The sequence below is a fragment of the Camelina sativa genome, chromosome 13 (assembly GCF_000633955.1).
Source record: "Camelina sativa cultivar DH55 chromosome 13, Cs, whole genome shotgun sequence".
Taxonomy (NCBI): domain Eukaryota; kingdom Viridiplantae; phylum Streptophyta; class Magnoliopsida; order Brassicales; family Brassicaceae; genus Camelina; species Camelina sativa.
In genome coordinates, this window is record NC_025697.1 from 8,859,788 (window position 1) to 8,885,687 (window position 25,900).

General features: G+C 35.4%; 6 protein-coding genes across 7 annotated transcripts; 3 read left to right on the forward strand and 3 right to left on the reverse strand.

Annotated features, from left to right (window-relative positions):
• LOC104736070 (26S protease regulatory subunit 8 homolog A) lies at window positions 5,205-8,284 on the forward strand. Its single transcript, XM_010455990.2, has 9 exons — window positions 5,205-5,482; window positions 5,854-5,951; window positions 6,054-6,278; window positions 6,395-6,457; window positions 6,582-6,745; window positions 7,086-7,242; window positions 7,359-7,457; window positions 7,696-7,806; window positions 7,889-8,284. Exons 1-9 carry the CDS (start codon window positions 5,281-5,283, stop codon window positions 8,027-8,029), a joined length of 1,260 nt encoding a protein of 419 aa, XP_010454292.1. The 5' UTR covers window positions 5,205-5,280; the 3' UTR covers window positions 8,030-8,284.
• Window positions 10,981-12,607, forward strand: LOC104736071 (GTP-binding nuclear protein Ran-1). Its single transcript, XM_010455991.1, has 5 exons — window positions 10,981-11,083; window positions 11,221-11,290; window positions 11,476-11,532; window positions 11,626-11,743; window positions 11,968-12,607. Exons 1-5 carry the CDS (start codon window positions 11,081-11,083, stop codon window positions 12,383-12,385), a joined length of 666 nt encoding a protein of 221 aa, XP_010454293.1. The 5' UTR covers window positions 10,981-11,080; the 3' UTR covers window positions 12,386-12,607.
• LOC104736073 (GTP-binding nuclear protein Ran-2) lies at window positions 16,146-17,846 on the forward strand. Its single transcript, XM_010455994.2, has 5 exons — window positions 16,146-16,271; window positions 16,448-16,517; window positions 16,672-16,728; window positions 16,829-16,946; window positions 17,222-17,846. Exons 1-5 carry the CDS (start codon window positions 16,269-16,271, stop codon window positions 17,637-17,639), a joined length of 666 nt encoding a protein of 221 aa, XP_010454296.1. The 5' UTR covers window positions 16,146-16,268; the 3' UTR covers window positions 17,640-17,846.
• LOC104736072 lies at window positions 18,083-20,091 on the reverse strand. Its single transcript, XM_010455993.2, has 3 exons — window positions 19,858-20,091; window positions 18,902-19,293; window positions 18,083-18,812 (listed from the first exon to the last, which is right to left on the reverse strand). The coding sequence occupies exons 2-3, from the start codon at window positions 19,289-19,291 to the stop codon at window positions 18,234-18,236; spliced, it is 969 nt and encodes a 322-aa protein (XP_010454295.1). The 5' UTR covers window positions 19,292-19,293; window positions 19,858-20,091; the 3' UTR covers window positions 18,083-18,233.
• LOC104736074 (tRNA dimethylallyltransferase 9) lies at window positions 21,538-24,736 on the reverse strand. Of its 2 annotated transcripts, none has more exons than XM_010455995.2 (11): window positions 24,352-24,736; window positions 24,121-24,174; window positions 23,959-24,001; window positions 23,759-23,867; window positions 23,444-23,642; window positions 23,053-23,278; window positions 22,756-22,850; window positions 22,312-22,406; window positions 22,132-22,207; window positions 21,884-22,023; window positions 21,538-21,784 (listed from the first exon to the last, which is right to left on the reverse strand). In XM_010455995.2, the coding sequence occupies exons 1-11, from the start codon at window positions 24,601-24,603 to the stop codon at window positions 21,685-21,687; spliced, it is 1,389 nt and encodes a 462-aa protein (XP_010454297.1). In that variant the 5' UTR covers window positions 24,604-24,736; the 3' UTR covers window positions 21,538-21,684. The 2 variants fall into 2 exon arrangements, with proteins under 2 accessions (XP_010454297.1, XP_010454298.1); XM_010455996.1 differs by having other exon boundaries at window positions 24,102-24,174; window positions 24,352-24,526.
• Window positions 25,020-25,320, reverse strand: LOC104736075. Its single transcript, XM_010455997.1, has one exon. The coding sequence runs from the start codon at window positions 25,266-25,268 to the stop codon at window positions 25,047-25,049; it is 222 nt and encodes a 73-aa protein (XP_010454299.1). The 5' UTR covers window positions 25,269-25,320; the 3' UTR covers window positions 25,020-25,046.

The window sequence follows — 25,900 nt, forward strand, 5'->3', positions numbered from 1 at the left end:
ATTTATAAATTAACCACAAATATATAAGCCAACTAAATAAAACACTCTTATATTTATTTGTAAATCACTCACAATACAAAGTTTATAACTTATAGTAAAAACACTCAAATCTCACACCACTCGTTATTTTTCCAAACCTCACACACTCTCTTATTTATATGTTGCTTAGTATTGCAACTTCTCTTTATTATATTGGATGCTATGGGATGATTTGCTCTCGCTTGATCTCTCTCTATTTATAGGAAGCTTGCAGCCCACTTTTGTTGACAAACATAACAACCACCACTTCTTATTTCAACAATAGAAGCACCGTCCTATTTAATTACCTTCTCTTTTTGACTTTCAGTAAATCTTTGTAGCACATGTGAAAGTGATGATGAATTACTTTTAACACTCCCCCTCATTATCAACTTTCCTTGTGCGTGTAGTCATTCCAAGTAACATTCGAAATCCGATAACCTTAGATGCAGATAAGCTTTTTGTAAAGATGTCTGCAACCTGATCTTGTGTCTTGATTGGTTTCATGACAATATCTCCTTGAAGTACCTTTTCTCGCAAGAAATGATAATGTACCTCCACATGTTTTGTTCGAGCATGAAAAACAGGATTTTCGGCTAAACGAACTGCTGACAGGTTGTCACAGTGTAATGGAACTCCATCTTCTATCGGTTGGTTTAAATCTTTCATGAGTTGAGTCAACCAAGCACATTCTTGTGTTGCCATTGCTCCTGCTCTATATTCTGCTTCTGTGGTTGAAAGAGAAACGGTAGGTTGTCTCTTACTGCACCATGATATAGCTCCAGAACCAAGGTTAAATACATATCCAGTAGTTGACCTCCGAGTGTCATGATCTCCAGCATAGTCAGCATCGCAATAACCATTGAGCTTACTTTGTACTCCTTTCTTGTAAAGGAGTCCCCAATCAATCGTGCCTTTGATATATCTCAAGATTCTTTTAACTGCTTCAAGGTGTGGTTTCTTCGGTTTCTGCATGAACCTGCTAACAACGCCTACAGCGAAAGTTATGTCGGGTCTAGAAAGAGTAAGATAGATAAGACTACCTACGATTTGTCGATACATTGTTGTATCATCCAAGTCTTTTCCATCATAGGCACACAACTTCAAATTTGGCTCCATTGGTGTAGTGATTGGTTTACACTCAGCTAACCCAAACTTCTGAATGAGATCTCTTGCATATTTCTGTTGACCAAGAAATATGCCGTCTTTTGTTCTTTCAACTTCCAATCCTAGGAAGTGATTTAATTCACCAAGTTCTTTCATTTGAAATCGAACAAACAAGTTTTCCCTTGTCCTTTGAATCTCGCCCGTGTCATCTCCGGTGATGATTATATCATCGACATATACAAGAATAATTGATAATTTTTCTCCTTGAATCTTCACGAACAGACTCGAATCTGATGGGGCAACATGATAACCACTTTGGACTAAAAACTCCGCAATCTTCCCGTACCATGCTCTAGGCGCCTGCTTTAAACCATACAAAGCCTTCTTTAATTTGCACACATACTCTGGTTTTTCGTGATTTACGAATCCTTGGGGTTGATCAATATAAATTTCACGATCAAGTTCTCCATTTAGAAAAGCGTTCTTCACATCCATCTGCCATAAATTCCATGACTTACTTGCGGCTAGTGCTAGTAGCACACGAACTGTGGTTATCTTTGCCACTGGACTAAATGTCTCATCATAGTCTATACCATACTCTTGAGAAAATCCACGTACAACTAATCGGGCCTTGTATCGTTCGATTGTACCGTCTGGAAGAGTTTTCAGCTTGTAAACCCATTTGCAGGATATTGGTTTAACACCTTCCGGTTTAGGCACTAAATTCCAAGTTTGATTTTGTTTTAGTGCCAAAATTTCTTCTTCCATAGCTTTTCTCCATTCTGGATTCCTTGACGCTTCTTCGAATGTAGTTGGCTCTTTAACTTCAGCATACGCAGCATTTATGTACTTTGGATTTTTACGTCTTTCTCTTATAGACCTTCGTAGTTGAGGTTGTACTGGCTCCACTTGTTGTTCTTCTTGTTGAGTGGTCTCCACTTCATTTGGTGTTTCATGAACACCTGTTTTCCAAGGGCTTCTTGACTTGGATCCAACGTTCGATTGAGGTGACGGTAACTGTTCTTCTGTGTCTTCATTGCCAGGAGACGATTCTAGTTGTAACTTCGTTTGTAATTTTTCTTGCAACTCATGCGTATCTGGTAAAGCTACCTTGTTTGCCCACCACGAAGATGCCTCATCGAATACAACATTTCGTGAGACATATATCTTGTTTGTATTGGGATCACAACATCTCCAGCCTTTCTTTTGTTCGTCGTATCCCACAAAAATGCAGCGAATGGCCTTCTTGTCAAATTTACTGCGATCTTCATCGGCAATAAAAACATAGCACACACATCCAAATACTCGAAAGTAACTGACCGTTGGTTTCACATCATATAACTTCTGAAATGGTGAAACAAACTCCAATCTTGGTTGTGGCAGCCTATTGGTGATATAAACACCCGTCTTCATGCATTCTGCCCAAAATCTTGTATCAACGTTCTTAGCGTGCAGAAGACTTCGACAAATTTCTGCGAGGTGGCGATTCTTTCTTTCGGCTACTCCATTTTGTTGTGGAGTTTTTGCACAAGTGAGTTGTCTCCGAATATTAACCTCCTTAAGGTAGTTGTTAAACTCGTTTGAAGTGTATTCTCCTCCATTATCAGTGCGTAGGCACTTGATCGTTTTACCGAGCTCACGTTCTACTGTGGTCTTGAATTCTTTAAATTTTTCTAAAGCCTCATCTTTATGCTTTAGAAAATAAACCCATACGTATCTTGAAAAATCATCAATAAAGGTTATCAAATATTGATAACCACGTGTTGATGGTTGTTTGATTTTTCCCAGCAAATCTGAATGAACCAGCTCCAACGGCTCCTTAGCTTTAAAATTTGAATCCTTGTAAGGCAATTGATGTGCCTTACCATATTGGCATCCTGCGCACACAATCTCATGGTTCATCTCAAGTTGTGGGAGTCCCTTCAACATCGACTTCTGCATCATAATCTTTAATTTGCTGTAATTGACATGTCCGAGTCGTGCATGCCACAAGTCGCCAGTGTCACTTCTCCTCGTTTTTTCAACATAGGCTTCTTCTGCTGACATCACATAAATAGCCCTCATTTTTGGTCCTTCTATGAACGGTGTGCCAATAATTTTTAATTCTCGATACACCTTCACATCTTCTGGACCAAACAGTACGTAGTTGCCTGCACTTGTGAGTTGGGGTACGGATAACAGGTTCTTCTTCATTCCTGGGACATGGTAAACATTTCGAAGTTGAATTTCTTCATGTCCATTCTTTTGTGGTAGATTTGTCTCACCAACATGGGCTATTGGCAATTGTGTGTTATCAGCTGTTATAATAACACGATCTCCATTGTATTTTGTGATGTTCACTAATTTTGACACATCTCCTGTCATATGATTTGAACACCCAGAGTCAACGATCCAATCATTTTTGTAGTCGACTGAGTGATCGCATACAGCGGTGAGTGCAAATTCTTTTATTGAGTCTTCCTCTCTTCCATCATCAAGATCCACTTCCTCCGCAAAGAAAGAAGTTTCAAACTCCCAATCTTCTTCTCCATGTCCTTCATTCTTTGAACTTGTGGCAGCATTTCCTTCAACTTTCTTTGACCAACAATTTCTTGCATAATGTCCCTTCTTGCCACAATGGTAACATGCATCACTTTCATTATTATTTTGTTGCCATCGATTCTGACCACCTTGATTATTTTGAGCTCCTCGAGCTCCCCCTGATTGGAAACTTCTCTCATGGTTTCCTTGAGCATCTCGTTCTTGTCCGTTGAATCTCCCGGTACCACGTCCGCGTCCTCGACCGCGACCTCGACCACGTCCTCGACCACGACCATAACCATAACCTTGGTCATTTCTCTTATTGGTGAATAAAGCTGTCTCTTCACCATTGGTTGGTCGGCTAAGTGTGGGTTTATCTAGATCCTCCTCATTCATTAGCAAATTCTCTAGATCTGCTAAAGTTGGCTCGGTAGCCCAGCCCCGAGTTGCCGTAATAATACTCTTGTATTCTGGCTTCAGACCATGAATGATAATTCTTTTCATTCTTGTCTGAGTAATAGAATTTTCAGGATCTAGTTTAGAAATCTCATCACAAAGAGACTTCACTTTTGAAAAATATTGACTCACGGTCATATTCTTCTGGGAGATAGACAAAAGCTCATTCTCAAGCCTTTGTAATTTTGCGTCATTCTTCTTCGCAAAGATTGCCGTCAATATGTCCCAAGCTTCTTTTGGTGTTCGGGCATCTTTAATCCGTTGTAGAAAATCTTCTTCTACAGCCACGGTTAAAGCATACATGGCTTTACCAGCCTTGACCTTCCACTTCTTTAAGGCGTCATGATCACTCGTTGGTCTTTGAGGTGCAGCATCTTGTCGTACCGGTGTTGAGGTTGAGGTGTCGGAAGTTGTATCTGTGCTTCTTGCTTCTCTTGGTGGTGTCGTCTCAGCTCCGTTAACGATATCCCATAAATCTTGTCCGAGCAAATAAAACTTCATGCGAGTACTCCATGACCCATAATTGTTGTTATTGAGCTTCTCAATAGAGGTAGTAAAATCCGTCATGATTTTACCAAAAGCTTCCAAATAACAACTAAACAAATATATATTAGAGTTGGTCGGATCGACTTCGCTCTGATACCAAATGTTGAGAAATTAATCGGTTTAATATTGGGTTAAAGTATAATTGGTATCTTGTAAATACACAATTTATAAATTAACCACAAATATATAAGCCAACTAAATAAAACACTCTTATATTTATTTGTAAATCACTCACAATACAAAGTTTATAACTTATAGTAAAAACACTCAAATCTCACACCACTCGTTATTTTTCCAAACCTCACACACTCTCTTATTTATATGTTGCTTAGTATTGCAACTTCTCTTTATTATATTGGATGCTATGGGATGATTTGCTCTCGCTTGATCTCTCTCTATTTATAGGAAGCTTGCAGCCCACTTTTGTTGACAAACATAACAACCACCACTTCTTATTTCAACAATAGAAGCACCGTCCTATTTAATTACCTTCTCTTTTTGACTTTCAGTAAATCTTTGTAGCACATGTGAAAGTGATGATGAATTACTTTTAACAGATCTATCTTTTTGAATCTGGTAAGCATATACTCGAGAGAGGGATCTGTTCGATTATTTGCTTCAGTCACCGAGGAGATGGCCACCGTAGGAGTGGACGCGAGGCGTCCTGAGATGGCGATGGAGGAAACCTGCAACGTCAAGGGAGCGGCGGCGAAACAAGGCGAAGGGCTTAAGCAATACTATTTTCAGCACATCCATGAGAACCAGCGTCAGCTCCGCCAAAAGACGAACAACCTTAATCGCCTCGAAGCTCAGAGGAATGAACTCAATTCTAGAGGTCTCCTTCTTCCTTCTTTAATCCTAATTTCTTCTGTTTTTTTTTCATGGAATTTCGTATGGGTATCTTTGTTAAAATTGTGTGATTGGGTTGAGCAAATTCGGATTATGTATTACTAAATTTTTTGGTGATCCATTGGATTGAGGGTTTCCGATCTGGAAGTGATTGGATCTGAAACTTCATGGCTGTTAGTATTGTTACATTGGTGGTTCGGCTATGGCCTTTTTTTGAAACCCTAGTTCTTATAGAACTTTGGTGTTCACATTCTTGTCTTCATTATCACATTTTATACTTGAAGCTTTTCTTATTAGTCTTTATAGTATGTAGTTAATTCTAAGTTTCAATCCTCGTTGTTGTTTTAAACTGAACAGTACGAATGCTAAGAGAAGAGTTGCAACTGCTTCAAGAACCTGGGTCTTATGTGGGTGAAGTGGTTAAAGTGATGGGAAAAAACAAGGTCTTGGTTAAGGTATGAATCTTTATAGCCTCTTATTTAGGCTTAATTTGATTTTGAATTGTTTGCAATCATATGAACATGGCTATAATTATACTTAAAACTCCCATGTTTCAGGTTCATCCAGAGGGGAAGTATGTTGTCGATGTTGACAAAAGTATAGACATAACGAAACTCACTCCATCAACGAGAGTTGCTCTCCGTAATGATAGCTATGTTCTCCACCTGGTTCTGCCAAGTAAAGTAGATCCGCTGGTTAACCTTATGAAAGTTGAGAAGGTTCCAGACTCCACATATGACATGATTGGTGGTCTTGACCAGCAAATCAAGGAAATAAAGGAGGTATGCCTAGTGAAAGAAAAAAACGAAAAAAATAGTCAATGATTTATTGGCTATCCCCTTTCTTATTTTCTGCTTTTAACTTATATATAATATCTATATCTTTACTGGTTTATCAGGTCATTGAGCTCCCAATCAAACATCCTGAACTGTTTGAGTCTCTTGGAATTGCGCAGCCAAAGGTACACATGAATTTTAAACCGTCTTCTCTTTATTTTGATGATGCTAAGTGGATTAAAAAAAAAAAGCCCTAAAGGGCACTCTTACACAGCCACCTCTAATGATTGCATTTCTCTCTCTTTCTAGGGTGTCTTGTTATACGGTCCACCTGGAACTGGGAAGACACTATTGGCTCGGGCTGTGGCACATCACACTGACTGTACTTTCATTAGAGTTTCTGGCTCCGAGCTGGTCCAGAAATACATTGGAGAAGGTTCTAGAATGGTCAGAGAACTTTTTGTGATGGCAAGGTTTGTATATGTTTGTCCCTATTTGATGTTTCTGTGGTTGGTTGGAAAAAATGGAACTGTTGACAAGAAAAATCTTTTACATGTCTGTCTGTAGTAGCTATAGTGGACATGTGTGAATAAACTGATTAAAGTGTTTTCTGTTCCTACTATGGATATGTTAACAACATGTAGACAGTCTCAAGGATGATTATCTTTATAGGTTTTCTCTCAGGATGCCTAGCATTTAGGCCACTGTACAAGTCTTTGTAATGAGAAAAGTACACATAGATGAGATGATTGTGTTGAAAATACTTTTTCTAGCTGGCTTACCTTCCTAGTACCGCTGGCTTATGTTTTTCAGGGAGCATGCACCATCAATCATCTTCATGGATGAAATCGATAGCATTGGGTCTGCTCGTATGGAATCTGGAAGTGGAAATGGTGACAGTGAGGTGCAAAGGACTATGCTTGAGCTTCTCAATCAACTTGACGGATTCGAAGCATCAAACAAAATCAAGGTACGCGTTAAGTTGTGAAGGAACAAATTGTCATGAAGCTGAAAAGGACGAGTGTGTGGTAAAGTAGTATGAATTTTGCAGACAAACTTATGGATTCTCTTAATTGACTGTTGCAGGTTTTGATGGCGACAAATCGTATTGATATTCTGGATCAAGCTCTTCTCAGGCCTGGAAGGATTGATAGGAAAATCGAATTCCCTAATCCTAATGAAGAGGTAATGCTTGTGTTTCTTAGGAAATGATAGAAGTAGCTTAACCTTGAGGTAGCAACTTTGCTCTGTTATTTTGGTGAAAAGAATGTGAAATTCTTCTAAAGAGGCACCTTATAAAGTTATATAGTATTTCAACTATCATTTACTGTAGTATAAAATACTTTTCTTTATCTCCGTACTTATTTTACCCAAAATGAGGCAGGACGGTTTGGCTAATGTATGTTCATAAAATGTGTTGCAGTCACGTTTTGATATCTTGAAGATACACTCGAGGAAAATGAATTTGATGCGTGGAATCGATCTGAAAAAGATTGCCGAGAAGATGAATGGTGCTTCAGGGGCTGAGCTGAAGGTAAAGTGTTCTATTCCCCTGTTACTCTTTTGCTCTCTCCACGTTTTGCGTCTTATCTAATGATTATGGTTACTGCGGTCAGGCTGTGTGCACGGAGGCGGGCATGTTTGCGCTGCGGGAGAGGAGAGTACACGTGACACAAGAAGACTTTGAGATGGCGGTGGCCAAGGTGATGAAGAAAGACACAGAGAAGAACATGTCTCTGCGTAAGCTGTGGAAGTAGGAATTAATCTCGTTGTTTTATGTATACTCTCAACTCAAAGAGAGAGAGAGACAGAGAGGAGAGCCACAGAGATTCACATCAGACGTGTGATAAAAAAGAGTCTCCTTTACTGTCTGTGGTTCTTTCTGAAACCTTCCTTTTCGGTTGGCTCTTTAAGCTTTCGAGAACAAAGTTATATTATCCATCCCCCTACTTTAACACTGGTTTGTAATAGTTAATAATATTATTGTCTTTCAAAAAACAGTTTGTTTTTCATTAAAACGAGCACACATAAATTTTAAGAAGAAAAGTTTGTGCAACTCAGTGATATGAGATTAGAAGAGAAACCCACATAAAATTTGATTCTGTGCTTTAATATCAGCATCATCTCCGTTGGCTTCATTATCTATGAAACAAAATATTTTTGGGTAATGTGTAATCTTAAACTTTTGTGTACTTCAAATTAATGTATGACAATGTGACATTGTCATCATCTTTGGATTTTTCTTTTATTATTCTTTTGTTTACAGGAAATAGTAAAAGTGATCATAACACTCTGTTTTTGTTCTTTAAACTCAGAAACCCTACTTCATAATAATTGTTTTGAGGATTTTGAATTTTAAACAAGTTAGACAACCATTATGGCAAGTGGTTATATTAAAAAAAGTGATGGAGGTTAAGTATTCCTTGTTACGCTTCCGTCATTTCATAAGGAGCTGTAAACAAAAATCATGGTTTGAAGGTTTAGGGTAAGTAAATTTTTTTTTTTTTTTTTTTTTTAACAAACCTTTTTTCCATTTCATTTTTCTCTTCCAAGAGAGTACCGGTTACAACTGTAAATTAAGGGGTGCCTCCAAATGAGTAACACCTGCACCAAAACCTTTAGACACATGCCTTACAAACACCAACAATGAGCTCATTAGTTTTGAAACCTTGCAAACCAAGTAATTAAGAGAGATTCTTCTTGATTCCTGCCTTGTTGCGGAGATTGTACTCTAGAGAAAGGCTCTAGAGGGTAAGTAAAATTAATTTGATGGTTTATATTGTTAGTGAAATTCTTTGAAGGTTTAAAGTGCTAGGGGATGACAATTTGAAAATTTAAAATGTGATTTTTCCTTAAATTAAATCACTAATATTATTATTTTTTACGTGCAAATCTTGGACAACTCTTTTTTTTCTTTTGAATTTTTATTTTTAAAGAGCTAATTGAACAATATTTGAAATCTTTTTATTTGTGAACCAAACCAAACATAACTAACACCCTTGTAAGATCATAATCATCGGTTATATAGCCACTTGGCTATCAAACAAAATTAATTAATAATATTTTAATTGAATTTAGTTATTTAATTGTTTTTTAATTTATGCAACTAATAAAAACATGTGTAGATTCAGTGTTTTGAGACTCTTTTTTTCATCTCTCCATCTTTTTCTTATTTTTTAACTTTTTTTTTATAGTTACGATCGTCTATTAGGTATGTTCAATAACCATGCTCTAAAACCTCTATTGGTTGGTAAGATGTAATAGGAAACTTGTGTATGTGTTATGTTATTATTATCTGTTTGTCCATGAGACTTGATGTTTTTCCAAAAACAATATTTAGGGGGCGATACTAGATTCTAATTTACGAAGATTTTTGAAGTTTATACAGTAGAAATTTAGATCTAAGAGTCTTAAGAACGATCTAGTGTGCACATATACATTCTAGCTCTTGTCGACATTGATTCAAGGATTTAGCGAAAACTTTTAACAGTAGAAACTACTTACTATTAGCTTTTGTGTGCAACTGTTTTTGTTGTTGTTGCAGCATCTAACCAAGGATGGTTGAACGCTCAACAGCTCCATTCGCCTTCGATGCAGGTCACCAAGGATTTGGCGAGCCTATCTATGCTCAGATCATCCCGCTCGAACAAGGCTTGTTTAGGGTGGATGCAAACATACACACTGGTCATAATGTGTGGATCCACCGCAAAACAGGGGTGATAGATTAAAAGTGAAAGATTGTTAAAGAATGATAGAGAGTTTTGTTGATTAGTTTTCTAAAATCTTGTAAAGTCATTCAAACAACTTCTATATTTTTATGATAATTTTCATGATTTTATTGTGTAAAAAAAATGTCTAAAATCATGAACCAATAACAGAATATTTAAATTCATTAACAATCTTAAATTCTATTGTTTTAATTGAGCAACATAAAACTTTTAATGATTTTTATAAAAGTTTTAATACAATAATCTAAATTTGTTAAGATTTTAAATAACTTTTTACAAATCACAAACCAATAACCCCACTTAAAGTTCGAGTTATTACCAAAAGTTAAAACAGACAAATCTATGTATGAATTGAATGAATTACTTATCTCCGTAATACCATAAATTACAAAAAATAAAAAATAGTCGTGAAGAAATTATATAAATTTGATACATACATGATACATGATTCGGTTTCATATACTTTCGAATCCTAAATTTAAAATTCAATTGTTTTTTAGTCAATTTCGGTTTGTTTTTAGTTCCTTCCTCTTGTTCTGACAATAAATTTTCAAATTCAGCACATCTCCAAAAACAATCCGTTATGAACAAACAATACACAATAACCTTTATTGGTGACTACAAATGCGATAAAGAAATAAATTGATAATCAATGCTAGTATTTATTTTGTCAAAATCGACGTGTGTCCAGTAACAATTAATTTTAAAATTTTCGAATTTTGGTAAGTTGAATGCTTTACTAAAAAAAAAAAAAAAGAAATTAAAAGAAAAGGAAAAATCAATGCCGATGAATGAGAGAGTACGCGTAGACCTAAAGCTAGAATAGATCTGACGGTGGAGAAAGCTGTGTTAATAAACAAAAAAGAAAGAATCCAACGGTCAATAGTGTAGCGTCAACTCAAAGCCAAAGCCAAACCCTCCCCCAAATATTTTTTTTGGTCTTTTAAAAACCCCCCCAATCCCTCCTCTCCTTCCTTCTCGCCGCATCATAGAAAGCTTTCTTCTTCTTTCACACAACCTTTTCTGATTAAGCTCTCTCTCTCTCTCTCTCTCTCTCTATCATCCTACGAATCCGCAAACATGGTAACGATCCGCTTCTCTCTTCGCTTTTTATAGGATCAGATTACGTTTATTAGAGAGTTTTCTTCTTTCTCAGATCTCACGAGATTGCGTTGATGTTTTTTTTTTTCTAAATTGTTTGTGAATATCTCTTTGTTCAGGCTCTACCAAACCAGCAGACCGTAGATTATCCTAGCTTCAAGCTCGTCATTGTTGGTGATGGTGGCACAGGTAATCCTCGCCATACTTTTTGATCGACTAGTCCGTTGGTTTGTTTTTGTTAATATCAATTGTTCTTAGCGGATCTTTCGAATCGTTTCTGTTTACAGTGGCTCAATTGATGCTTAAGTATACCTGGTGTTTGATTGTTTTTGCTAAACCCCTTGATTGCTTTTTTTTTTTTTTGGTTTGTGCAGGGAAGACTACTTTTGTCAAGAGACATCTTACTGGGGAGTTCGAGAAGAAGTATGAACGTAAGTATACCACAAAGATTGTTTTGTGTATTTGCAAATTTTTCTATTCTACACGCTGTGATGTTGATCTCTGATTGATCTCCTTTGTTGCAGCTACCATTGGTGTGGAGGTTCATCCTTTGGATTTCTTCACAAACTGTGGCAAGATCCGTTTCTACTGCTGGGACACTGCTGGTCAAGAGAAATTTGGTGGCCTTAGGGATGGTTACTAGTAAGTTTTACTTTCTCTATTCCTTAGATCTGGTTTTGTATGTTGTTCAAGAAATCATCATTTAGTGTCAAAGTTAATATGTGAAAGTGCTTAGTGTTAATATTTAGTATGAGTTGTAGTTATGGTGTGAAATTCAAGAAGGAACTTGCTTGCTACTTCTGCAACTGATCTTCTACCTAGATTGTTTCATTTGAATAGATATCTAATCTTTGATTATCTTGCAGCATCCATGGTCAATGCGCCATCATCATGTTTGATGTCACAGCAAGGCTCACATACAAGAACGTTCCGACATGGCATCGTGATCTTTGCAGGGTGTGTGAAAACATCCCGATTGTTCTGTGCGGTAACAAAGTCGATGTGAAGAACAGGCAAGTGAAGGCAAAGCAGGTCACATTCCACAGGAAGAAGAATCTGCAGTACTATGAGATATCAGCAAAGAGCAACTACAACTTCGAGAAGCCTTTCTTGTACCTTGCTAGAAAGCTCGCTGGGGACCAGAACCTTCACTTTGTGGAGACACCAGCTCTTGCTCCACCAGAGGTTCACATTGACATTGCTGATCAGCAGAAGAACGAGGCTGAGCTCTTACAGGCTGCAGCTCAGCCACTCCCTGATGATGATGATGATGTCTTTGAGTAAATCCTTCTAAATCGCGTCTGCTGCTGTGGGAAGCTCTCTTGCTTTTTTTTGTCGTTTTGGTGTTCTCTATGTTGTTCTGATGTTACATATAAAATCTATCGGTCTTGTAACAAAAAAATTAGGGCAATATTTTTGGATTGTTCCATTGGTATCGAAAGCTAAGTTGTTTCTTCCCAGAAATATTGTTTTGATTGGAAAACTTGAATCTTCCAGTTTAATTAATACTTTGCCAGTGGATATAGATGCCAGTATTTAGCTACTAGAGTCATATAATAAACCTGTGAAAACTTAGCTGCAAGTAGATCTTGTTGGGAGGATATTTTGGACATGTGTATAAAACCTCTAAAGACCTGACCATCACAACAACATTGAGGATGATAAGTTCTTTGACTTCATAGCTCAAAGAAAAGTCTATATTCTATATTACTTTCCCTAAATTTTATTATATAAAGTTTGGTTTTGAAAGTTAGCCATTAACAAGATTTTGACATGTGTCANCGTTCCATTGGTATCTAAAGCTAAGTTGTTTCTTCCCAGGAATATGTTTTGATTGGAAAACCTGAATCTCCCAGTTTAATTAATACTTTGACAGTGGATATATAGATGCCAGTATTTAGCTACTAGAGTCATATAAACCTGTGAAAACTTAGCAGCAAGTAGATCTTGTTGGAAGGAGATTTAGGACATGTGTATAAAACCTCTAAAGACCTGACCAACATTGAGGAAAATAAGTTCTTTGACTTCATAGCCCAAAAAGAAAAGTCACCTTTTTACGTCTATTCTAGATTTCTTTTCCTAAAGAAAAGATTATTCTAGATGAATATATTTTTTTCTGAAAGAAAAAGATAAATAAATAAATCATTATCTGGTATGTGTTAATACATAAAATATTATAAAAAATTACATTTGTAAAATTTACATATTAATAATGTATATTTGAAATTGCATTCGTAAAAATATGTATTTGTAAAAAATACAAATTTACAATGTAAATTTAGACGAACCAACACATAAAAAATTGTATTCGTAAAAATAACACTTATAATGCATATTTTGATGGAGCAACCCATAAAGATTGTATTTGCGAAAATATCAATCATAACCTGTTTTACCTTATGATTTCAAGTTTTGCAAACCAACTCGTATATACAAAAAAATTATCTTGATAGTCTTATATATATGTTGTTAAGAAGTACCACTATGTATATAGAGAGTGACATGAAATATATTGTCTCTACTTGATTTTTAGGTTAATTTGTTCACATTATAAAAAAAGATATCCTCTTTCCTGTGTTTTGAGTATATTTTACCTTAATATTATTGATCTCATTAAAAGAATAAAAGAATATAGTAATCAAGTAGTTAGCATTTAGTTTTAAAAATTTTAAGAAAATTATTAAAATACAAAAAAAAAATAGTTACCAAATCGGATTAGTTAGCATTTACTTTTAAAATCGGATATTTTAAACATTAAACTTATTAAAAACATATTTAAGAAAAACATTTGTGAGATAAAAGAAATATTAAGATAATTTCTAAAATCTCTATATATGATTTTGTATTTCCCTGTTTTAAGTATATTTTCCATAAACATAATTCACCTCACTTGAAGGATTAAAAACATTATTACTCAATAACTTTGCATTATGTAAATTTTAATATATGTAAAAATACCAAACAAATCTAGCTACCAAAATTGGATTAATAAAATATGTGATATGGCTTATATCCATAGCCAACTAAATTGGTAATAATGGTACAATATGATTATTAAATGTAAATTTGATTTTATCCATACCCAACTAATATAGGGATTCACTTTACCACTTCACAACTAAGGATAAGTTAGTAAAAAAGACACTCCAAAATGTCAAAAAGTCCACCATAAAATTCAAGTGCTTTCTCGCAAACGTTTTTGATAAAGTGGGTTTTAGGTAAATCACCCTTATATGATAAACCTCTATAAATTAATATCCTATAAATTAATAAATTTTTTTGGTAATTAAATCAATATAAAAAATAACAAAATTCGAAAATATAACAAGATGATCTCACATACTCAAACATTTCTTGAGTGCAAATAAGTGTACGAGTTTTGACAATCTCTTTCTTTGCTAGGAGATGAAACTTTAGATATGCCTCAACATGAGCCATGTAGAACTTGGCCTCCGAAGACTGCAACATTCTTTAAAAGAATCGACGATTCAACTCAATTTTTAGGTTTTTTTTGGTTCGTCGATGTTCACTTTTGTATGGATGGAGAATGCTTATGCTTTTTGTTGTGTTATCCTTCAAAATCCATAGTAGTTGTTACTTGAAAAGAATAAAAAGCGTTAATTTGACCCCAAAAAAAAGCGCTAATAGGGATTTGGCTACATTCGGATTTGGCTAATGGGTCGGCCAGTTGTGGTCCAATGGTTGACAAAAAAGAAAAAAGCTAATAGGGTACTAAAAGTGCGTTGAAAATATTCATTTAATTCATAGCTTTTTACATATATGGTTACCAAATAATATAATTCTAATTTTAACAATATATGTTAGGATTACTTTTATTTAAAATTTTAGAAATTGTTAATCCATATTAGAATGGATATATTTTCAAATAACTAAAAACATCAAAATTAAAGTTATTGATTGCAATAATTCATACACTTTTCTATTAATAATTCTTTTGGTATTCATATGATTATATTGTTAATATGATATGTGATATAAAAATATATCGAATAAATAATATGAAATATATTTAATATGTAAAGTGATCTATTTAAGGTACAATGACAAAAAAAAAACTAGTCTAAGATAAAATACAAAATAAATATGCAAACAAAATTTTGTTAAAATAAACCTAAAAATATAGATATATTGTATTGATGAAAAGACTCTTTTGATTTTTGATAAATGGACATACGATACAAATTACAAAAAAAAAAGAGAGGTTCTCAAACTTATCTACTCTAAAAAATAAAATAAAAGGTAATTTCAATGTTATGAAAAGGAATAGTTAATTTTGGTTTTGAAATTAGATTTTGTAATTGAACCGTCGTAAATCTCTTGGTTCATCGAATGATTCGATGTCTTTCCCCTTATTGATCAATCTCCCGCATTTGAAATTCCCGATTTATGAAATTTCCAATTTCTTCTTCTTTTTGTGATCCAAAAAACAAAAATGAGCACAACAACTCTCCCAAAATTGTTTCCTGAACGAGTATGCTCTCTCTAGAATCAAAAAATATCCAAGCGGATATCGGAAACTTGAAGAAACAGTTTTAAGAGTAATTAACCATATCAAACCGAGAATTTTTATATCAAAAATTAATACTTAATTAGGTAACCGGAGTAAAATTGGAATTTTGATTTTGTTGAAAATCATGGGTATGAAAATAACCACACTAATTATTTTGGGTTTTAATTAACACGTTTTTTTATTTGGTGTATTTTTATTCCAATCCAAAACAATTGAATATTAAAAGTTCAAATAAAAATAACTTGAGTTTTTTTTGGTATTTTTCTTAAAAATTTTATATGTGAAAGTGATATAAATATACGTTATAAAATAAATATGTGAAAGTGATATTTGTCTATAAATAGGGAGTATATATTAGTCAATTAATTATTTATTTCTTTGTTAAACAAAATATACGATGGACCTATATTGTTGAAAAAAAGATCCAACGGTGGAGAAAGCTGCTTAAGAACGAAGAACCCAAAAGAAGGAATCTAACGGTGTAAGGAATAGCGTCAAACCTAAGCCAAAAAACCTCCCAAATCCTCTCCTTTTAAAACCCTCGATTTCTCTCTCTCCTCAGTCCTCTCTCTCTCGCCGCATCGCTTCCTCTTAAACCTCTCGGACGCGTACTCCTCTCTCGAACTCCGATTTAACATGGTGAACACACTCTTCACTTTTGCTTCTGATTTATTCTTCTTGTAGGGTTTATATTTCGTCGTTTCTTGATCTTACGGTTTTCGCTGTCTCAGATCTCACGAGATCGCGTCGATTTCGTCGTTTTTTCTTTTGTTTTAGGGTTTTTTCTAATTTTTTGTGTGAATATCATTGTTCAGGCTCTACCGAACCAGCAGACCGTAGATTACCCTAGCTTCAAGCTCGTCATCGTTGGTGATGGAGGCACAGGTACGGTTCTCTTCCCCGTCCTTTTCGTCGACCGATTACTGTTTTTGTTTCGGATTTGAGATTTTGATGTTGTACTGACTCTGATGTACGATTGCTTCTTTTAGATTTTTTGCTAAGCCTCTGATTAGATTTCTTTGTGGTGTTTTTTGTGCAGGGAAGACAACTTTTGTGAAGAGGCATCTTACTGGGGAGTTTGAGAAGAAGTATGAACGTGAGTATAGCAAAAGATTTGCTAATCAAAGCACAGTTTATATATTCTTTATGTCCTTTATCTGATTCTGATGGTGAGTCCTGATCTTTTTGTGTTACAGCTACCATTGGTGTGGAGGTTCATCCTTTGGATTTCTTCACAAACTGTGGCAAGATCCGTTTCTACTGCTGGGACACTGCTGGTCAAGAGAAGTTTGGTGGCCTTAGGGATGGATACTAGTAAGTAGACCGATCTCCATTGTTAGGTTAATTTGTAGAGTCGTTTTAAAGTATGCATAGTTTGGAATAGCTCTGGTTAGGGTTTGGAATTGGCAACTGATTCGTCACCTGAACAACTGGAATAGGACTGTTATGTTGTCTTACTAATCTCCTAAGATTGCTATTGGTATTAGAGTAGTCAAGAACAATCTCACCATGACAATATGAATAGGATTTGAATTAGTTATTTTTGATGTTCCTTTTGGATATATAGCTAATCTTTAATTTTCTTGCAGCATCCATGGTCAATGTGCCATCATAATGTTCGATGTCACAGCAAGGCTGACATACAAGAACGTTCCCACATGGCATCGTGATCTTTGCAGGGTGTGTGAGAACATCCCGATCGTTCTGTGCGGGAACAAGGTTGATGTGAAGAACAGGCAAGTGAAGGCGAAGCAGGTCACATTCCACAGGAAGAAGAATCTGCAGTACTATGAGATATCTGCAAAGAGCAACTACAACTTTGAGAAGCCTTTCTTGTACCTTGCTAGAAAGCTCGCTGGAGACCAAAACCTCCACTTTGTTGAGTCACCAGCTCTTGCTCCACCAGAGGTTCACCTTGACATTGCTGCTCAGCAGCAGAATGAGGCCGATCTTGCAGCTGCCGCAGCTCAGCCTCTTCCTGATGACGATGATGATGCATTCGAGTAGATCTTCTAAAATGTCTGCCATGGTTTTCTCTATTATGCTGTTTTTGATTCGAGGTTACATATAAAATCAATCGGTCTTTTCATAACAGATATTGAGGCAATTATATTGGGATTGTTCTGTTTTGAACCCAAAGAGAGTTTGCATCTAAGTATTTTTTTCTGCCCAAAAAGAATATGTTGTTATTGCAAAACTTTATTCCCACCCACTTTTCTATCACTTTAGCCAGTTTATGGATTTCTTAAGCCACTTTAGCTACTTGGTCAATATAAAACCATATATTAATCATAAAATGATAGTATTAGCTGTGCCGTTTCTTATTGCTAAGTCATCATCATTAGTGTTTCAATTCCCTTACAGCTTGTATTCTCTCTTAATGTATCTCTCACAGGCCATGTCTTGAATCATATGTACATTGCAAGTTTCCGGCAAGTCCAACACAAAAATAAAAAATAAAGGAAAGATGTTTGCATTTACATTCACAAGTTCGGAACAAATAGAAAAAACCTGATTCGAAACTAGAGTGACATTTGTACAACCTACCCTCAAATTTATTCTATGTAACACACATTTTAGTTGTCAGTGCTGATGCTGCTGCTATCTGTATGTTGTACTGTTGTCATCAGAGATAAGGTTTCTTATCTGCATCAGATGTTCCTCATTCGAAATGTTCAATCTCAGACGGAGATTTGTAATCCACGTTTCTTGTTCCCAAGTTATAATGGGTCCAGATGCGTGCAACCTCTCGATACTGCATCGGTATGCATCCAACTCTAACCTATGAACATCAGCTGCCTCTGAGCCTTTCCTTGGAATGTCCAACTTCTTCATCTTCATGCTTCCGTAGCCACAAGACGATGACTCTGTGTCACTAGTGTTACCAGTTTCTCTGGGACTGAATGAAATAGCACTGATACCATCTGTATCCATGCTACAACTACCAACAGAAGAAGCAACACTCTCTCTATCTTCTTCTTCCATCTTCTTCTTCTTCTTCTCTCTATCTTGATTGTGAGGTTCAACCAAAGAGTAGGTCCGTTTCTTTAGACCTTTTGACAAAATCACATCAGACTCATCGAGCTTGCCTTTGCTCTCAGATGATATGTAGTCACCTTTCGGATTCACCTTTCTCCTTGGTTCTCCAGTTGAAGTCTGTGCGCTTAATCTTGATGTAACCTTCAGCCAAATAATATATAATAAACAAAATGTCAGCTCAGAAACAGAGTTTGGAAGATACAGTCACAGTGGAAGAAAAAAACAGGTACCTGTCCGATCATGATCCACTCGTTATCTTGCCAAGATTGTCTAACACGAATGTCGGATTCGGTTACCTTGAACTTCAGTGAGGAACCAAGTAATCTAATCAAGAAACAACCATTCTCCAAAACCTTGGAAACAATAGCCATCTTCCAGGAACAACTCTCGAAAACCTCAAGAATGTCACCAGGAGCCCAAGAATCTAGGACTTGTAAACGAGGAGGCTGAGGCCTCATACTCTTCCTCGGAACCCTCACCGTACCATCATCACTACTATCATACATGACAGTGTAGTAATGCCCATTTCCTGATATTATCTCTGCGGATCGCCAGGCACCAGATGGAACCGATGATTTGCTCAACACTTCAACTTTAGTTCCCTTTTTGAATCTCATCATTCCTGTTACAAAAAAACACCATAACGTGATTATCTTTTTTCACATTCAAGCTGCTTATAAGATCAGAAATTTAACAATAACATACGGTAAAAGGTCTGGCCTTTAACAATCAATCTAGGCAAAAAAAAATAAAAACTCAAAAGTTCTTCTTATCCCTGACTTGAAACCACAGAACAAAGATAAAACCAATCACAAATCAAAAAAAAAAAGTTTCTTTTGATGATCATGACAAGGGCAAGTACATCCAGAAATAAGTTGGAGCAATAAGATCCATTAGGATTCTCATTCACATCCAGAAACTTCAACTTCAATCCATTGGTATAAGAATAAAAACATATGCTTTTGCTTCATACATAAAATCACTAGACTGCAGAAAAGACCTGAATTGCAATAAAACCAAAATGGATAAAATTGAGACTCCATTTTTGAAGGATCAATCTAATCTTCATTTCGTTAGAAATTGATTAAGGGAAGATAATCACTACATTAAGCGGACATGAAAGAGAATTAAAAATTCAAAAAAAATAAAAAATAAAAAGTTTTAAAAAATTGTGAGTTGTGATTACCTTTTCGTTTTGAGGTCAGTGGATGTTTTATCAAGCAAAGAAATACATGAATGAATGTTTATTCTTCTTCTTCTTCTTCTTCTTCTTCTTCTTCTTCTTCTTCTGCTGCTGCTGCCAGAAACAACAAACAAAAGCTTCACTTCTTTGGCTTTTTTTTTTTTGTTTTTTTTCTTTGATTTTCTGGGCAACCAAACATTAGATCAAAAAAAGGGTGTGTAAATAAAACCAAAAAATTAAAACGTATTTACAAATAAATTTATTTAAAAAATAGGAAAAAGATAAATTCATATTCCACATCAGTAAACCCAAAACTAATAAAATCAATTTATTAAAAAAATGAAGAGGATAAATAATAATAACAGTGTTCAAGTTGAGAACCTGCAAATGCAAGAAGAGCATTTATCCAAAACCCGCATGAGAAATGGCCTTTTGTTTCATTTTCTTTGATATAAAATTTTATTTTTTTGAAACTATTGGGTGAATTTAAACACAAGAATGTGTGTGTGACAATAATTTGATGTTTTATAAATAAATAAAAAACCAAAAAAAAAAAAGGAATAAGATTGATGTTTAGTTTTAAAGTTACCAAAACCAAAATTGAAACTCATTTGAAGTCCTATGAACACACTAGTCTCTCAACCTATTTATTATGGTAATATATTTTAGTCAATAGACCACTATAAATTGGTTAATTGTTTCTAAATTTTTCGTTGATATTCTTTTTTCTTTCTTTCTAGGAATAGGAGTGGTGTATAGCAGCATTCAATTAATTCAGTAAATGATTTTGGTAATAGATCTGATATGAGTTTACAAAAAAAATATACATATTAAATAGAGAGAGAGAGAGAGAGAAGCATAAATTTGATCACCTCGTCTCAAATTTATTTGAGTTTCGGTTGAATTGTTTTGTTATGTTAAAGATATGACCACATATGATACACATATGAAACACCATAAAATTGTATAAAATACTAAATTGACTATAAATAATTGTTGATTCGTAACTTTAGTCTACTGTGACTACATTGATCGTCTTAATTCAGATAACTTTTTTGGATTTCGTTTGTGTGGTTACTTTTTTCTTATAGGTTCAACATATCAAATACTTTACACACACTACTTATGTACTTCATGATCGGATAATTATAGAAATTGTATTTAATATTCATATTATCATAAACAGTTCATCAATAAATAAGTATAGACGTTACGTTATTTGTTTGTTTCTTGGTGAACACGAGCAAAGTGCGTGTTCGCTCGGGTGTGCCAAAAGTTTCGACATGATTACTTATTTACTTATGATAAAAAGAATATGTTATGAAATAAAGGAAGAACAAAAAAAAACGTAATGTTTGGGGATGGTCAGGTCAGGTCAGGTGGCTTTATAGATAATTCCCTATTTAATTTTCGAAACAGAGATCGTAGGGTCCTCGATAATTTGGCTTCTAACGAATAAAAATGTGTTTTTTTTTAAAACATTTCTTTAGTCGTTTTCTTGCAGTATTTATTGTTATCTTCTTGATTTCACAACTGATCCTGGCATCACTTGTACAACTTTTTGCACTTGCATATTCATTTCCTAATGGTTCATAAGTTTCTTCAACTTTTGGATTTCGTATCTTTAGGAATTTAAAATTGCTTTCCTAATTGTATGAGCTCATGAATGAAAGATGTATGAAGGGTGTGCAAGATTTTCTAAATACGTATAATCAAATAACATAATCCAAAATCTTGTTTACTCTGTAAAAATTTGTAAGCAAAACAAACTTTTTTCTTTGGTTTTTGGTAACTTTTGTGGCTTTTCCGGATAAAGAATGAAGCATTGGGCTATACTACTGCGGTTTCCACGCATGGAACTTCACTCTTACATCCTTCACTTCTGATCCACTCTAACACCGAAGCACAGTCCTCTCTTGTTACGAATTGCCTTCATTAATAGATTTCACAAACCATTCATTTACCTAGGGACCATTATTAACAAACCAAAAGAAAGCCTAAATAGGAGTGTTATGTTTGATCTTTCTACCTGTTTCTGGAGCGGTATATCTTTAGTTCAGAAGCTTCTCGAGAATCTAATACGTCTTTGCTCATTCTGAGCGACTCGGGTATCTCCAGCGTATCTGTTTCATTCTCATAAGCATCGTATATGCATTGAAGTATCATATCCTGTGGGAGAACAACAAATTATCATCATATGCTTGATTGACAGTAAACAATTAGTTACACAAAGAGTTTGAATAGAAGAGAGCCCCTCTTAAGTTTTTTAACATATACCAGAGGTTTGGAAGCATTAAGCCAGTGGTAGATAGGCTCACACCGGAACCATGTCATTTGCCTTTTTGCAAAGTTTCTGCATATTATGCAAAACCAAGTCTACCCATTTTAATATTCTCAATCACTATGTCGTCCAAAAGCTTATACACTAGATATTCAAGTCTTATGTAGAGGAATCACCTGGATGCTGTCTGAAATCTGTTCAAGAAACCATAAAAATCTCTAGGGGAACTTTCACCCCCGTATCGACTGCAATATAATAGATATTCCATGGCCTGCAAACAATCATATTTCAATCGTTGATCCAAAATGGTATCAAAGTACTAAAGTGCAGCAAATGAATTGATATGATGAGCTCGTAACGTATAGCATTTTTCAACTACACAAGTGATATGCTAATATTAACCAAAAAGTAACTGTTATATTATATGCAATGTCATGCAATTTCTAGAAACAAATCCATATTCTTCAATGAACTAGACATGCTGCAAAATTAACAGATACAATCCGCTGCAGAGCCCTTGGCTAATAATAATGACTATGCACTAGATTAACACAAGATAATCCTTCTCTTCTCACTTCTCAGTTCGTTATGCACAACCCATTACAGGAAAAAGAGTTTACCTGTCTGTACCCAATAGCACGAGTTGCAGGATTTGTATTTGGAAGAAGACCAATATCAAGAAGCCATCTAGCTTCTGACAAAACTCCATTGGGTCCTGGAGTTGAGAGACAAAGTATCAAGGAAAGATGAACTCAGAAGCAATGCCAGGCAAACATATATTAAAATTGCATACGGCCTAGCAAAGAACATGCAAATTGTCTTCAGATAAAAAAAGACTTATTACTGTCAGGTGCCATGGGGCTTGCAATTGTATCCTTGCAAGTTATTACTAATTCAGTAGTTGCACTTATTTTTACCTGAAAGCATGTCTTCACATCTAAAATCAATAGATCTGTAGAGAGCAACCCGTGGGGATGACAAGAAAAAACAAAGGAAGTCATAATCCAAATCTGTCTCTATGTTTTGGATAGAGATATCAGGAGATGAACCATCCTCAACGAAGTCATCGGCATCAGGAAGATTTAAATTTTCTCGAAAAGAATCATATGGAATGCGAAAGGAAGACGGAGGTAATCCAGTTGACTGCCAGGAAAACAAGCATTCAAAGCAAGATGAATAATGCATACAATCCAGAATGAAACAACATGATAGTTCATCAACCTATCAGGCGAAATCATTTATCTACAGGAGCAAGACAATACAAAGACACTCTTTTAAGCAGACGGTTGAAGTTAATAATTGTCAAACCTTGAGTATCTCGAGGCTACGCCGTAGTCTGTACCAATCATTACGAGGCAAAGAACAGGCTTTTGGATCACCAGCATTGACCACCATTTCCACAGCTGCTTCCCAGTCATGTTCGGTTTCAAAATTAACTAGCATATCATGGACCTCAGCAGTGACTTCTTGAGAAGGTTTAGGCACATCCGGCTTCCCATAGATAAACCTACATTAACAAGACCATGAATGATGGTGAAATCAAGATTTTGCAGTACATTTTTCGTTTGCTTTCAACATTATATACGATAGTGCACTAAACAAGTATACAATCTACTACCATACCAGCGCAGGTACAATCCAGTGCCACCCGTAACTATGGGAACACGCCCTCTTTTAAGAATATCTTTGGTAGCTTGCCTTGCATCATTACAAAACTGCCCCACAGAGTATTCTAATAAAGCATAAAAAAATGTAAAACGTTCTAGATTTTTCATACACAAGTATTAGTCATATTTTATATTTATGGCATTTGTAAAACAAACCTTCAGACGGATGCAAAATGTCGATAAGATGATGAGGCACCTCCTGAATCATTTGTAAAACATAGGAAGTGAAGCTCAAAGGTAACACTTTCATATGGATTCAAGGCACCAAAACATGAGATAAAAAAATGAATAAATCTTACCAAATATTCAGAAGGATACCTTTCTATCTCTATCTGATGGCTTGGCTGATCCAATATCAAGGCCTCTGTACACCTGTGGTTTGGGGTTAAAACAAAAGCAAGACCCTTTTTTAATAACACCAAAACATAGATGCAAAGTTCTGTAAATTGATCAAACTAAAAACAAGTTAAAAGGCTTCAAATTTAGCATTCCGATACAATTAGCCTCAAGGGTTCAAATTGCAAAGTGAGATAGGAGCAAGGAACGGACCTGAACGGAGTCAGCACTGATGATTTCGCCATTGAGACGTTTGGCGAGCTCCATGGCAAGTCTGCTTTTTCCGGCACCTGTAGGTCCAGAAATCACAATCACCTTCTCCTTTTCTGACTTTCTCTTATTGGTCCCGTTCATAGGAACAGAGCAAGCCGTGGCACCGCAGAAGCTCCTGCGCAACGCAAGGCTCGGCGGCTGCAGTCTCAAGTAACACGCACGGCTCAAAAACACGCCACTACTAATCACCATTTTTAAACGGATGAAGAAGCTTTAAATCCTACAGTACGGAAGCTAGAAGAGATTAGCTAAGTTTGATGGAAGGGATGACCCGCGCAAAGCTCATCTCGAAGAGGAGAGAGACGAAGATACTGAGCGAGAGGGATTAGATTAGAGAGAACTATAGTTCGGTTAGGTTTACAAATCAACCGAACCCAAATTACGAACCGAATTTGAAACGGTTTAGTTAAACCGAAACGTTTTAAAAACATTCTTGTCTCATTCTTGAAATGACTTCTAGAGTTCTAGAATCAGTCAGAGATGGACGTAGGGATCAAATAAAGCCGTGAAAGTTTCACAATAACAAATTGATAATCCAATTAGAGGTAAAAAAAAACTGTAATTAAAATTTATATATAGATATTAAGTGAAGTGATGATTACAAATGAACAAATTTCATGACTTTGATTAGTAAATTATACGGTTGCACTTGAAAAAACCCAGAGAACGAAAGCACATAGAAAGAGAACAAGAGGGATTATGTGAATAGCTCTCTCTCCATTAGTAGACTTGTTGTGAATAGATAGTTCCTTCTTCGGGACGTCGTAGGCTACGAGACCGTCAGGGCTTGGAAAATCCGGCGAGAGGTTAATCAAAAACTCTTCGGATGGCCGAGAACTTATCTGTAACCTCTGCATCGTGTGGGTGTGGCGCCTTAATTTTGACTTGTAACTATATGGTCTTTGACAACTTTGCAGTCTTATATGTTATACGGTTTTTATATTCATCATAATCTCAACATTTATATATACTTATGAGAATTCAAAAGTCAAAGCGTATAGTATGGTCTGAGACATTTAATGTTGCATGCAAACTCCTGAAGTTATGGCTTAAGTTATGATGGATAATATTATCTCATGAGCTTTGCTTTCGAAAAATTAAAGTTGTTAAAGTAACTTTTGATGGTAAGACTAATCTTCGGTTAGTCTCCCAAGAAGAGTTGAAAATTGTAAATTGAAAGAAATCAAAATTCCTTGCATGCATATACACTTTTGGATAGATTGAGTATCAAATTAAGTGTAGAAATACGGAAAATTAAGTAGATGATATTGGTTTGAATCATACATTTGAAATGTAAACCTTATTTTAAAAACTCAGATTCATATAAACCAAAACTTTCCTTTCTAACTGAAAACATATAAAAGCATTGACAAATATGGCATTAGCCATTAGGTGCTAGTTTAATCTCTTTGTAACATAAGGTTTAACTAGTAGTATAGGTGCATTATAAATCGAGACATCGAGCGTTGACAAAAGGATATATATAAAC